Raw genomic sequence first — 14,900 nt, 5'->3', positions numbered from 1 at the left:
AAATAGCTTATATTCTCTCCATTTATAAAAGTTAATACAAAGTCAAGCCATTTTGTACACTAGGACTAACACTCTCAATTTGCCACTGTGAATGATAGGTGTTCCAATCATGAAGGCCAAGATGAAGATGCAATATCTTTCATCAAAGGATAACTAGAATAATGGAAGTATATGGCAGCCTTATTCCTATAGCTACAAATTTGACCAATAGTTATAGATCCACCTTAAGCAATTGAAGAGACATTTCCAATGCTCTTGCAGATGTGAGCACCATCGGATTGACCTCACAATTTAAGTGATCATTAGAAGTGAAGGCCATTTTCAAAGTTTTCAATATGATGGAGCAAAATATTTTGTTGGATTTGAAAACATGGTCTCTCATTGAAGAGCAAAACTATCAAGGCACTTATACGTCTTATGTGACTCATAAATTAAAAAAAAAAATCCTTGTAGATTTTTCAAATTGAATCACTTAGAAAAGTCCAATATAGAAACTAAGTCCAATGAAGTGAATCAATAAGAGCAAGTCCAATAAAGCAAATCTCTAAATTTATTAGGACCTTCTCCAATTGATTCATGAAATTGGACTTGCCCTAATTGATTGACTAAAACTACATACGAGATTAGAGATGACAAAATATCATTGGGTTGCGTCTTTCATTTTAGTAGATTTTTTATCTTGAAATTGGAGTGAAGGTAAGTATTTCTTCCATGGAGTACTAAACCAAACATTAGAAGGTTTGGACATAAGCTAAAATATCTAACTACTTCAGCGTGCAAGTCATTTTTTCTCAGTTGTAATGTACTTAGAAAAGCAAGGATTAGTAATAAAAATTCAACATGAATTCCTGTCCTACAATACTTATCTAACCTTTTCCCTCTCTTTTCTCCTACTATTTCTCAATCTCTATCTCAATCTCTTCTTACACCAAAATCATGTGTACCACACTCAATTCCTCTTTGATTCTTTTACTCCACTTTACACCCTACTTTCCTCTCTTCTAACAATGTCAATGGCTTTATTATTAGCTAGGGTTCGTTGTCTTAGGGTTGTTTAACCCTTTTTTGGATTCTTGAAATTATGTTTTTTAAGTGGAGCAATGTGCAACGGGACAATAAATTAATTTTAAAACCCCAAAATTGTTGCTTGTGTTTTTTGTATTTGGCACTAAAATACTAGCCTCTTTTGTATAAAATTAGGATTTATTTATAAGGGTCTGAGCTTAATCTATGTTTCCAAACTAATTGGTATTAGAATCATTCGATCCAACGCATTGGTCGAAAGAAGGACAATGCAAACTTTGTGTTCTTGTCATTGCATTTTTCTCTTCTTAGTCACAAAGGAATATTTTTTTCTAGCAAAAGTTGAGTGGAATATAAAACTCTTGAGTTTCCTAACAAGAGGACCGGTTCATCACCAAAATTCTAAAAATTTGTTGAAGCAAAGAAGCTCAATTCTCCACAGTGGTTCAAAATCTTGAAGTCACTTGCAGCCGATACAGAAAACATCAAAGACCTCGACAAGACAATCACACTCCTAGGCGGCTTGAAATCATGTAGCTTGCATAGAAAATACAATTCCATTTTGAGTATCTCGATGTAGAAAGAAGATACTTGAGAGAAGAAATTATCTATTTGGCATAACAAGGCAGTTCAGTCAATTTCTCTTAAAGTAAAGTCAATGTGTCATCCACCTCTATCATTGGCAACGTTGATAAAATTTCTTTCCAAATGGCATACGCTCAACAAAGCAAGCACACTCTTGAGAAACTTGCAAAACAGTAGCTCAATCTGACCTTTAATGGAAGATATATGGAAATAATATAATACCTACTATTGTGCTAATTTTCATTCAATTGCCCCCTTTTTGTTGACCCATATTATCAATTCCAAAAGGGCACAACAGATGGTTTACATCCTCTTGGTTTAAATTGATTGATAAAACCATTTAAAGTTGCTTTCTTGAAAAATTCAAGACAAGACTCACCGTACTCAACATGTAGTACACATCTTAGACCATGCATATTGAGATAGAAATGCATACTGAATAAGGCAAAAGAAAAATTGCGTACATATACTTTGTAGAGTTTTGGACAAAGTGTCAAAGGCAATTCATCATTCTGAGTTGGCCATAAACACTACTAAATACAAGGAGGTATCTAATTTTCTTAATTAACCATCGAAGTCCCTATGCAAGTAAATCATGTGTACCACCGATCTAACAATATATTTACGTGTTGAATCAAACTCCAAATCAATCTTTAGGATATGGAAATTGTGGTACTTCTAGATTCAAAATTGTCTGAGTGACACTTAAATACTAACCCTTCCAAATCAAATTTTAATCCACTAATTTTTTTTCAAAGTAAGATAAAAAAAATCAAATGAGTATGCGGTGGTTGAAGACCCTCCTTCGGGGGTGGTTATGTTAGTGTGTCAATGCCCTCCTCTCACGAGTTACTGCTAATCTAATGTATTCACTGGCCCCCAATTATGTGGAGTACCAATGTCGATAGTGAGTAAATTAGTTAGTGGTTTCGGCTTAGACGCTGATGAGGTCAAATTGTGACCGCAATGGTATGTGTGAAGAAACTGTAAAATGAAGGCAGGGTTCGGGGCACCAACCCCGACGGGGATCAAAGGGGGCTGGCCCCCTTGGCGGCGGGGTCTAGGGAGCGTATGAATGGGAGATTAAAAATGAACGGAAATTAAAAGACCCAATTGTGAAAGGGAATTAATGGAAGCAGTAGGAAACAGAGGTGAACTCTGTACTGACCGTCACAACGGTCAGAAGCCTCCATCGGCGCCGAAAGAGATAGGAAGCTTCCGATCTCTCATGTTCGTAGTTGTCTCCCAGCTGTCTTCCACGATTCAGTGCTGCAAATCACCTATAAGTAGAGGTATTCTTCAGTAGCAATGGGCATCCAGAGTAATACCTATTCCTTGTTCATTTTCTTTATTTGTTTCTTCTTCTGTAAGTCCAGAAGTCATTGAAGCTCTTCTAAGAGCATGTGGTGGGACGAAATTAGTTTTTTATTGAAATAAGGTTCAGCGTTGGCTTTTTTCTTGATTGATGTTAAGATGTTTCTGGGTTGAGCTTACTCTGTTTTACAGGTTACGTGCACAAGTCTTCCAAGCGATCATAGTTGTGGGTGATACCAAATATTAGTTCTATGTACGCCCTTAATCACACAAAAGAATCTTGGAAGCTATGAACTCTATGTTACCAAATCAGTTTTAAAGCTAGATATACTTTACTTGTGAGAAAGCATTCAAAATAAATACCTTTTGGCATATGAATGTTTCTTATAGTAGTTAGCCAATATCCTTGAGGCTAAATTAGTTAGTACTCTTCAAAATAATGTAGTTAAGAAAGCTCAACTAGATATACTTGAGACAACGCATGATAAATAAATACCTTTAGGCTTATTTATGCTTCATATAGTACTTAGCTAGAACCTCGAGGCTAAATTAATTAGTACCAACCAAAATAACTTAGTTAAGAAGGATCGTTTCACATGAGCAATAGGATGAATGTGCGGGTCTCAAGATCCTCATGGATATAATTTTTATGACAACATACAATTAAGTTACTTATGAGTGAATTAAGAAGAAAGCAGACGACCCCATGGAAGGGATCAACAACATGTGTCGCTCAAACAAGCCAAATTTTCAAAACAAGATTTCAGCCACAATACAAGAGTCGACCCCTTATTTCAAAAATTCAATTTTTCAAAAAGTTAGGCCCTGATTTGGATGTTACAACACTCCCAAATTCAATCTCTCACAAATTTGTTTTCAACATGCTACCAAAGAAAATTTTTGAAGTGCTCATGCTCCTAGACTCAAATTTGAGGTTTTAACCATCTCAAGCTCTCAAACGAAGTCAAAATCTGAACTTGAGTATTTCCTCCTAGAGATAATAGTATCAATGTTTTTTCTTTTAAATATTGTTTAAATACTTAGAACTATGATTGTTGAATGTGAACCTATTGATTTGAAGATCATATTTGAATCAATACTCGATTGATTGTTTGAATGGTTACCATTCAAAAGTAGTTTTGCAGCCCCTTGTTTGAGCTTCTTATTTTCTAATCACATTATACATTCTTGTGTGTTGATTTATTAGGGTATTTAAAATGGCTTTTACATAGAATTAAAAAGTTTGAGGTAGAATTTCAAAATCCAAGTATATACATGCATTTACATTTAAATCTTAAATTGTATTTGGTTGAGAATACTAAACTAGTGTCACTGTACTTTTAAATCAATCACTGAGGTTTAGACTACTACTACGCATGATCTATACTTTCGAACCATTGATTCCATTGAGCTGAGTGCAACCCTTGATTTGAAAAACCAATCCAAGATTTACCTTGGACTTATATTTTGAAATCTAATGATTAAAGACTATTTGCGATTTTCTTACATAGATAGGTACATAGGATTGGTTGTGTTTATTATTTGTTCTTAGATTATAAAATCTACCAATTAGGAAGCTAGTAACCCTTGTAAATTGGGTCAAGCATTGGGTAGACAAGACCATCCTAACCTCAATTTCATTGAGTGCATCCATGTGTGGCTGAAAAAGAAACATTGTGAAGCATTGCTACTATGATTGTGTGATATAAGTCCTCATGTAGCCAAGCACTCTTGAAACTCTTATTCTTAAGTCTAGGATAGTACCTAATAAGTTATTATAAATCCTTGTGAAGCTCTAGGCTTGTGGAGTCTACTTTGCTACTAGAAACCCCCAAAGATTTATCCCTCATTGGACCTAATAGATTGTACCAGCTCCATTTTCCTCTTGCCTACTACCCACTTCCCTTCATTAAAAATTGAATGCATGTTGAGTCCTTTTTTAGAAAAAATGTTAGTAGAAGCATTATTATTCCCATTGATCACTAATTGTGGTAACAAAAATATACTCAAAGATAAGGCACTTAAATAATAAAGAAATAAGCTAAGACCACTAGTTGATTCCCCCTTGAGATCTAATTGCATTAAGATATTTTAAAGCTAAATATGAACATATAAACACCATAAAATAACTTAACATGAGGATTTAATGCCTCAAGATTCATCTTATTATAAATATTAAATAGACAATAATCTAATTGTGAAAAGATGCACCCTTTAAACAAAGTTTATTGTGACCATATTGAGTTGAAACCTCTCCTTATCACCTCATTTGTCATGGACATAAAGCTTCTTTGTGCCTTCATGATGAGATTTCTCCCAAATCTTGTCTTTTAAATCTTGACATAGTCGTGCTCCTCACATTTTGCTTCCAATAAGAACTTCTTACGCTTAACTTTTTTTATTTTACTAGAACTCATATGCAAATTTTGGTTTACTTCCTCTTGGCCACAACTATGCTTGCCTCTTTTTTTATTTTAATTATTTTTTATGTGAACATAATCTTCTCTTTCCTAAAGCACTTTTAAATTGTTTTGAATTTCCTTAATTTGGTCCACTTACCCAAAGATGCCTATATCACCAAGACATATAACATATCAAATGGGACGTATTGGATATATGGTATCGTAGATCCATGAAAGATGATACATGTCTTATAAAGTGCAACACATGGTGCAGATAGTATGTATCAGATCGAATATTATTCGATATGTTAGCCTGATACCCAATACATACTCGATCTTATCCACTATGTCAACTTTTTGTTGTTTCCTTTTTGTAGCATCATATCTTTGCTAAAAAAAACACATTTCCCATACATGTGGTATTCTTATTTGACGATAGTTAAAAAAAATAATTGTGCATCAATTAGTAATGACAAAATTTATTTTGTAGCTGCTCTTTCCAACCTTATCCAATTTTCACATCAGCAAAGTTGTTTAAGGCACAAGAAATGGAAAATAGCCATAAAGCTGAAAATTAGGATCTTCAAACAAAATTATCCAGATGACATTTCTTCATAAATTGTTACATAAACCATTTTTATGTTATTCTTATTTTTAATTTCTTATTTTATTATTATGTTAGATCCTGATACTTTAATTGTGGAATCTTAAGATTTCCCAAATCAAGTAGCAATTCTTGAACTTCTTGCTAAATTTTTTCCTTTGGTTTAAATTTATGGAATCATTTGTAATTGTCAGAAAAAAATATAAAAAAAATACAAATACAAAAGTCTTTATCCACATAGAGATATTTTTCTCTTGAATGCCATCTATTCCAAATAATGAAATGAAAAAAAATTGAAAAGCCCCTTATTTCTCCTACAATAGGTTTCATTGAATATCAAAGCATTGTTCCACATGAACTGGGGTTGAGACTAATCATAGGTGGTAGTTGTGATTGGCATGTGTAGAACCTTTGAAACAAAAAGCAATGATTAATCTCGTTAACGGGATTCATTCATAATTAATCCCTAAGTGAACAAATGAACAAATTATTTCCTTCTAATGCAATTGATATATGTATAATTTTTTTGTCCAAAAATTGATTGACTAACACTATACTTTTTTGTTATTTCAGGTCACAAACAACAATACATAATAAAAAGAAGGTCACTCAATGGACTTTCAGCATAAAAGAACCTTCACTAAGAAGAAAGACAGTATTAGCAAGCTACCAAAAAATATTATTCACTATATACTCTCTTTTCTTCCATTGAAGTGTGCAGTGAAGATTTCAATTCTATCTAGGCAATGGATAAACATGTGGAAACCCTTATGGATATACACTACTATTATAGACTTCGATGAGGAATTCACAACCAATTTAAAGAAGACACATTATGTACAAGCTGTCCACCAACTTTTATTACTCCATACTCTAGACAAAGTTATGAAGTTTCGCATGTTCTTTTGTCCCGGTGACAGATACTCATCCGATCTCATAGAGTGGATTGAGTTTGTCAAAGTTAAAAGAGTTGGAGAGCTTGTGCTTGATTTGAGTGGAAATGTAAGGCACTCTGACTCGTCAGATGATGATGATATCAAGTGGGGGATGAATAAATTCAGAATGCCAAACTCTTTGTTCTCTTGTTTATCAATATCATCTCTCGACTTAACTTGGTGCATACTAGAGCCTCCGTATGATTTCAAGAGTTTCAAAGCCTTAAGAAGTGTTGCTCTCTATGGTGTGACAATTAATGGTGTTCAATTAGGTGAGATAATTCGTAGGTCCCCTCTTCTTGAGGACTTAACTATGAGTTACTGTGACTCCCTGAAGTCAGTAAAGATTGATCATCTTCAATTGAAAATATTAACATTGGAGTCATGTTTCGATGTTGAAGAGATGAAGATAGGAATGCCAAAGCTAAAGAATCTTCAATACAAGGGTCAAGTTTGTGACAAGCCTATTTTCAATGATGTCTCCTCCTTAAATGAAGCTATCCTACTGCTCACCCACGATGAGCTTGACTACGAGTTGCATCTCTGGCAGAGTTTCTTGACGAAGCCCTCACATGTAAGCACCCTAGAAGTTAAAGTCACAAGTACTCATCCGGTACGTTTCCATTTGCCCATTTCTGTTTTTGTAAAAATACATATTCTGGTTTGGTCAACCTGACTAGTTCCTTGTCTATGATGCTCCTTTCTGAAGGGTCATGTGGACGACGTTCTTTTACATATTTGGATTTGAACAAGCTAAGATGTCTAAATTTTTCAGTTACACCCTTTTGTCCTTTTGTCCTTCAAAAAAAAAAAGAGCTATATACAGGTGAACTTTTACAAATGTCCAAGTCATGTAATCATATAATTTTTCTCCTATTTTTTGACTTCCTGTTTTCACTAGCATAACATAAGAGGAGATAAATTTGGTTGTTTTCTTAAGAGGAACCCCTCATTGGCTGCTTGCTCAATTTATCACTTTTTTTCAATCGAACACTGGAGTCATACCCGTGATACAGAAGTAGTCAATGGAGTCATCATTTTTCATCCGTTTATTAGATATCTAGATACAATGATATAACTGAATGTCATGCCACAAAGATGACTTATGTTGCATTAGTCATGCAAATGTTTTACATTTTGAGGCATCTAGAGGCCTCTTGAAGTTTTTTTTTAGTGCCAACATATAGGAATCTGACCCTTTAATATTTAACGAAGGAGAGAATTTTTCTCAAAACTGGGGTAGTGAAAATCTCTGCTTCATCACTCTTGCCTAATTGTGTGCATATGCCAAGTTGCAACTCTGTTGTATGGTGACTACAATGATTATGTTGTTAAATCCTCTTGAAATTAACTATTTTTTTAAGTATGCATTGCACTTTTCTTATATTCCCAGGTCCTCCAAGAACATGAAAAATAGCAATTGTCATTGGTCAAACTACTGAAGCACTAGCACTTATCTTCTAAAGGTGAAATGCATTCCTTGGACTTCTGTTAAGTTCAGTTCACTTGTTTTGCTATTTTTTTGTGGATGTGGGATCACTTCCTTTTGTTGAGTTCGATTGGATTGAGAAAGTATAGATCTTCAACTTTTGTTTTGAACATGCTTTTATCGCTGGTTTCAATGAGGGGAAATAGTTGAGTAGATTTTGCTTCTCCTTGTTTCAGATCTCTTCGAGATCTACTGAAAACAAAATTTGAATTTGCATTTGGGTTTTCGTTGTCTCGTGTCTTTAAATCTGACTTATGTATTAAATTTTGGTTAAATCAGACTTTATCCTCTCAAATCAAGGAGATAACGAGGAAGGGAAGATGCCATGCTGAGTTGACTTGATTGTTCTTTCTCTCTCACAGTAGAAAAGATTTTTTAGCTTTCTAGTGTGTTTGTTGCTCTACTGGTCATCATGAAGAAGAAAATGCATCAGAGATTACGAGGAAACAAGCTCATAATTCTATTCATCGGGTGAATGAAATAGAATAGAATTTCATGGCGGGGAACAAAAAATTTAGGATCATTATTAGGTTCTTTGTTTAAGTTTTTATTAGTAATTTTAGTATTTATTATTCAATCATTTTTAGCATCAGGATCATTTTTAGGTGTTTGTCAGCAATTTATGTATTTATTACTCAACCAATTTTGTTTTGAATCTACTTGTGTTGTGTTACACACTTATCTGTTTTTAATAAAAAGAGACATTTTTTCCATTAAAGTCCACTATTTGAAGATTTGGTTATTTTTTAAAACCATAAGTTTTCATTTTCTCCAACGACAAGTAAAACATGTTGATGAGGCACATAGATCCAAGTTAGATTTTAATCATTTGAAGAAAAAAAAAAGGTTAGAATTTCAACGAAGGGTTATTTATGTATTTATATGATTTCATGATTTTTAATATTATATTTATTTAATAACTTACAAAGAAATTAAATATTATAAAAGTAACATTTAATTATGGGGGTATTTTGGTACTTTTATGATAAATTTTTATTTGATATATTTAATTTAATATAAAACTTTAGTTTAATTTTTTTATTAATTAAGTAAGATATAAACTATTTAACTTGAAAGTATTTTATTAGTAAATTATTTTGGTACTTTCCATTATATTTTTAAAGAGCATTCTAACACACACAAAATTATTTTCTAGTGTACTTTCTCTTGAGCACATTAACACAAAAGAGTGCATTCTTTAAAGAACCCTACATTTCGCCTTCTCTATCTCTTTCCATAAGGACCTGTTTGGAACCCATAAAACAAAACAAAAGAAAAGAAAAGGAGATAGAAAATTATTTTATGTTATTTGGCAGCAAGGACTCTGTCAAAGAGAAGATATGGAAGCCTCTTACATGACTCTCACAATAAGTAGTCTTACAAAGCCAAAATTTATTATGAAGGATGTCTCATAGAAGTGTTTTAGTTTAAAGGTGTTTTAGTTATATTAGTCTTCTATTTATGTTGAGTTATTTAATTAAGCTAGGACTTATCTTTAAGTGTTAGAGTTTGGGACAAGGGTAGTTTAATTGTAATTGGACTCTACTACTTTCCTCAATTATAAATAGGGGTTCTTGTACTCTGATTACAACAAGTCTATAAAGTTTTTCTCTTTTCCATAACTTCAATAGAATCATTGAGGGAAAAGAAATTTCACTTTCTCCCTTAATTAGAAAGGAAAAAAAAAGAAATCGAAACTTGAGAGAAAATCTTAATCATCAATATTTTAAAATATTAGTAATTTTCTTTTCTTTTTCATTTCCCACATGCATCCAAACAAGAGAAAGTATATTTCTCTTCCCTTTTCTCTTTCAGTTTTCATGGGCATCCAAACAAAAGAAAAAACTTTTTTTGTTTTGTTTTCTTTTTTCTTTCTCTTTTTCTTTCTCTTTCTCTTTCTCTTTCTCTCTCTTTTCTTTTCTTTTCTCTCCACTTTATGTGTTCCTAACACAGTCTATGGGTTTGTTTGGAAGCAGCAAAGAAAATAAGAGAGAAAAACACTTTTTCTCTTAGTTGATAAATTTTCTCTCACAAAATGATGGAATTTGGGGAGAGAAAATAATATATAAATAGAAGAAAATAATCACGGTTTACATTTCTTCGATCCAGTTATCACAGGCAGAGACACCTGATTAACCATTTCTCCGGTGTTGAGAGCCTTTTTCACTTGATCGCCAAAACTTCTACTGACAAAAACAGATGAGATAGTTATATTGTGCACATATTTGGCCAATTCTTCAGTGTTATCCGCAATGAAAACAGCTGATGCTCCCACCTTCTAAGCACTCCAGACTTTCAGTGCAAAGTAGCAATCTGTAAGATCATAAACAAGAATAAGAACAATTATGAAGACTATAAGGAGAATTCAATAAAAAAGAAATACTGAAGTGAAGCACCTGCATACTTTCTGCGATGGCCTAGATCTTTCCCCGGAAGGAGATACCAAAAATGATCAAAGTCTTCACAACCCTATTGATTATCGTTCGCCTGGGCAGTGTCGTGATTCCCCTTCATACTTTCTAGGGGAGGTCGCTCTTTAACCTGGTTCCTGGCGCCAAAAACAAGAATAGGCACAGGAAGACAAGAAAGCAGCGCCAAATCTCATAGCTACCTCAAGGAGGAAATAGATATTGATTACACTGGTGGATGATTGATGTGACAATCGTGGTCATTTCGCATTTTTAAATCCCTTTACTGTATATTGCTGACTTATACTTTATATCTTAGGATCAAATCATTTGGGATAAGCCTTCATTTTATATCTCTGTCGTTTCTTTGAAGATCCAAAATCAATATGATTTTATGTTATCTCTCGGATTTTCACTCAACTATCGTTTTGTTTAAGAGGCTGAGGTGGTGGGAGGAAGGGTTGCGATGTTAGCGAACTCCTATTTCCTCTCAATCTCATTCCTTTGGTATATAGATAGATCTAGATATATAAATAAATATAAATATAAATGAGGTGAGCCTGGCACATGTAAAATACCTCAGATAGGAAGTAGCGCATCATCTCTTCAATGCAATAAACAAACCTGTTGAGGGGACAAGTTATGGAATAAATATTAATCCCAGAGAAGATTCATTACTACACACTGAAAACGTGTCTTTACAATTTTATTGAGAATTAGGAGAGTTACAAAATATTGATTTTGTATCAAGATTGTTTGTTCTTTTGTCCATTGATATATTCACTCAACTTTACTTGATTCATAAATAAGCCTCATTACATTTTCAAGGGTCTCAAAGCCCTAAAAAATGAAAGCAGTGAAGATTGATCATCGTCGGATGAAAAGATGGAGATAAGTAAGCTGAACCTGAAGAGTCTTGGGTACAAGCGCCAAGTTTGTGACAAGCCCACTTTCAATGACATCCCCTTCCTAGATGAAGCTACCGAGACATACACCCTTGACTTTGACTTCTACTTCGAACTATCTAGGGATGTAGTCCACTTGAACTCAAGTTTTTGCCCAGAAAATAGATTGACTAACATAATATTTTTTTTATATTTTAGATCACAAATAGTAGTGCATAACAAACAAAAAGTAGGTCAGTGGACTTTCAGCATGAGAGAACCATCACTGAGAAGACAGACAATATCTTCAAGCTACCAGAAAATATTATTCACCACATACTGTTAAGCACCTAGCCAATACTACCCAAAAGACCGGCCTGTTAGGAGCGGAAGACATAGGTACTTAACCCAGGACCATAACATCACACCCCGCCCGCCCGAGCCGACGACCACGGCGGCATTAACACAGCAACGCGACCGGGTCAGGGGTCACGCCAGGGGCTTGCGGTCCACTTGCGCACGCGGCCGCTGGGACTCGAAGTCAGGACGTAGAACCTGGCTCTGATACCAAATGTTAAGCACCTAGCCAATACTACCCAAAAGACCGGCCTGTTAGGAGCGGAAGACATAGGTACTTAACCCAGGACCATAACACATACTCTCTTTTCTTCCATTGAAGTGTGTAGTGATGACATCAATTCAATCTAGGCAATGGATAAACATGTGGAAACCCCTATGAATTTATAACACTATTATAGACTTGACGAGGGTAGAGTTTCTAAAAAGCCAATTTTCAAAGATCCCCTCCCCGAATGAAGTTACCAAGGTGGACTCCTTGACCTCGACTCTTCTTTGATCTATCCAAGGATGTAGACAACTTGAACTCAAATTTTTCAAATTGAATGCTCAACCCATCCAGCTACTACCTTGAACCATCACGTTTGTCAAATCGAATGCTCAACCCAACCACTTCAGCATCTAGACCGGTTGGGTTGAGCATTTCAATTTGAAAAACTGGATAGTTCAACTTGTCAATATCTCAAGTAATGGCGGAGCTCCAGTAAAATTCTTGTTAGGACTCCGTAGTGTTTACCTGTGATAAGCAAGCAAACGAACTTAAATAGAATTCAGATGATTTAAGAAAGCATCATTAAATAAAAAAACAAAGAAAGATTCAAATAGCAATGGAGAGAGCATCAGAATTGCACATTGTAAATAGATGAACCAATGAGAAAAGGCTTACAAATGGATCGATTGCAGTATAGCAATGTTGTTCCTCATCTTTGCAGCAATTCTTTACAAAAATTCAAAAGAAGAAGAAGAAGATGATGATGAAGGGAAAGGCAAAACACTCTTGATTATTTTTCCCTACTCTCATCACTCTTAAGTCTCTTCTGCTTTATATAACTCTTGGTTACACATTTCTGTCCATAACAAACAATGCAGTCATTGAATGCGCTCGTAAAATTTGGTGAAACGAACCTGAAAATTAGTTGTTACTTGTAAGACACCATGAAATTGGTTGTCACGAACATGACGACGGGGCGTGATAGATGTTGTTGACTCAGCAACTGTTTTAGGAAGGAAGCAGATATTTAAAGGCATAGAACCGAACCTGATCCTTCGGTCCTATCGTAATTGGACCGGGTAAGATTAGGTCTGGTTCAATGCTTACAAAGTGATGTGAAAAAACTCAGTTATAGCAGTTAATCAAACTGGCGATTTATATCTAATGAGACAATCAAGTGCACTATCGTGCATTGCATCTCCCATTTCCGTTCGATCACAACTATGCTAGCTTTTTCTATTTCTCTATAAAAATAAATAAGACCAATTGTGGTATGAATGATAGGTTCCCGAGGGTTATTATAAATTAATTAATCAAGTTAAAGTATTCTATTGTTATACGATAAGTTATATTTTAAATACATATTACGTTTGTGGTTTTAGAATCCTATTAATGATGAATTAATAATAACCAAGTCTTTAATTTATTTATTTTAATAATTACCTAAAAATATTTTGTATAACATTGGGATAAGAATAAATCATCTGTGAGATAATAATGTAATTATGTAATAAATTATAGTTAACAATTGATATTAACTAACTACTTGATCAATAACTCTACTAGTTATTTCACAAGTCATATTAAATTAACATGACTCGATCAATATATAATGTGCATCAATATGATCATGCAAATTATTATACTTTCACTAATTAATAACTTAAATCATGAACCAATTAGTTATGATTAGTTTAGAGTTTTCTAATTTTTCAAGTATTTCTATCAATATACAATGAATTTATGTGTATCTCTTTAATTCATTTTTACTTTCTATTTTAAGCTAATATATAGTAAAAAAATTATCAAAATGATTATATATAAGTATAATGGAACAAAATTAATAATATCAAATAAATCACTTATTTTAACTATATTAACCTGATTGATCATTTAATTATTTTAATTTAATTTAACTAAAAATATTTTACTTAAATATTTTCATAAAATACTAAATAAAATTATAATATTATTTAATTAAAATTTAAAATTCTAATGTGCAATTTTTTTTAATTATTCTATTGATAAAAATCTTATCTTGTTTCACATAATAGCACTATTATACTTGGTTAAAGACTTACATAGCACTATGTAGGAAGTAAGAGGAAAAGTTAAATATAACTATACGTGAGAATAGGTGATTAATTATCTATAATTATATTTTTTCCTACTTATTCTCAGTAAAATTATTTCATCGAGAATAATATCTATTTCTTGATGATTTTTTAAATTCACTAAGAATAAGTGAATATTTCTCTATAATTGTTTTTCTACTTATTCTCAATGAAATAATTTTATCGAGTACAACATATATTTATGGGTAACTTTTTGAATTTCATCAAGATTAAGTAGATATTTCTTTATTATTTTTTTTTGTTAATGTTTCCTACTTATTTTGGGCAAAACTATTTCATTGAGAAAAGAATATATTTCTCAATGATTTTTTTATTTCATTAAGAATAGTGGATATTTTTTTCCAACTAATTCTCAAAGAAATTTACTTCTCTGAGAAAAGCATATATTTTTTAGAGATTGTTAATTTCACCAGTAATAAGTTATTTTTTTAATTTTTAATTTCCCCTACTTTTCTTGATGAAATTATTTCACCGAGAATAGCATATATTTCTAGGGGATTTTTAAAATTTTCCAATAATAAGCGTATATTTTTTGGGTTTTTTTGTTTGTTCT

The 14,900-nt window shown here is 33.1% G+C and overlaps 1 protein-coding gene across 1 annotated transcript; it reads left to right on the top strand.

The window, feature by feature from the left end:
- Positions 1 to 6,540: 6,540 nt before the first annotated feature.
- Positions 6,541 to 8,024, top strand: LOC137938274 (F-box/FBD/LRR-repeat protein At1g13570-like). Its single transcript, XM_068783258.1, has 2 exons — positions 6,541 to 7,476; positions 7,920 to 8,024. The coding sequence occupies exons 1-2, from the start codon at positions 6,541 to 6,543 to the stop codon at positions 8,022 to 8,024; spliced, it is 1,041 nt and encodes a 346-aa protein (XP_068639359.1).
- The last annotated feature ends 6,876 nt before the right edge of the window (positions 8,025 to 14,900 follow it).

Source organism: Aristolochia californica, unplaced genomic scaffold, assembly GCF_029961685.1.
Source record: "Aristolochia californica isolate CCGP_79_NKW_82.1479 unplaced genomic scaffold, dmAriCali1.0.hap1 SCAF_8, whole genome shotgun sequence".
Taxonomy (NCBI): Eukaryota; Viridiplantae; Streptophyta; class Magnoliopsida; order Piperales; family Aristolochiaceae; genus Aristolochia; species Aristolochia californica.
Note: the sequence above shows the minus strand (reverse complement) of the source record. Positions and strands in the feature narration are given on the sequence as shown.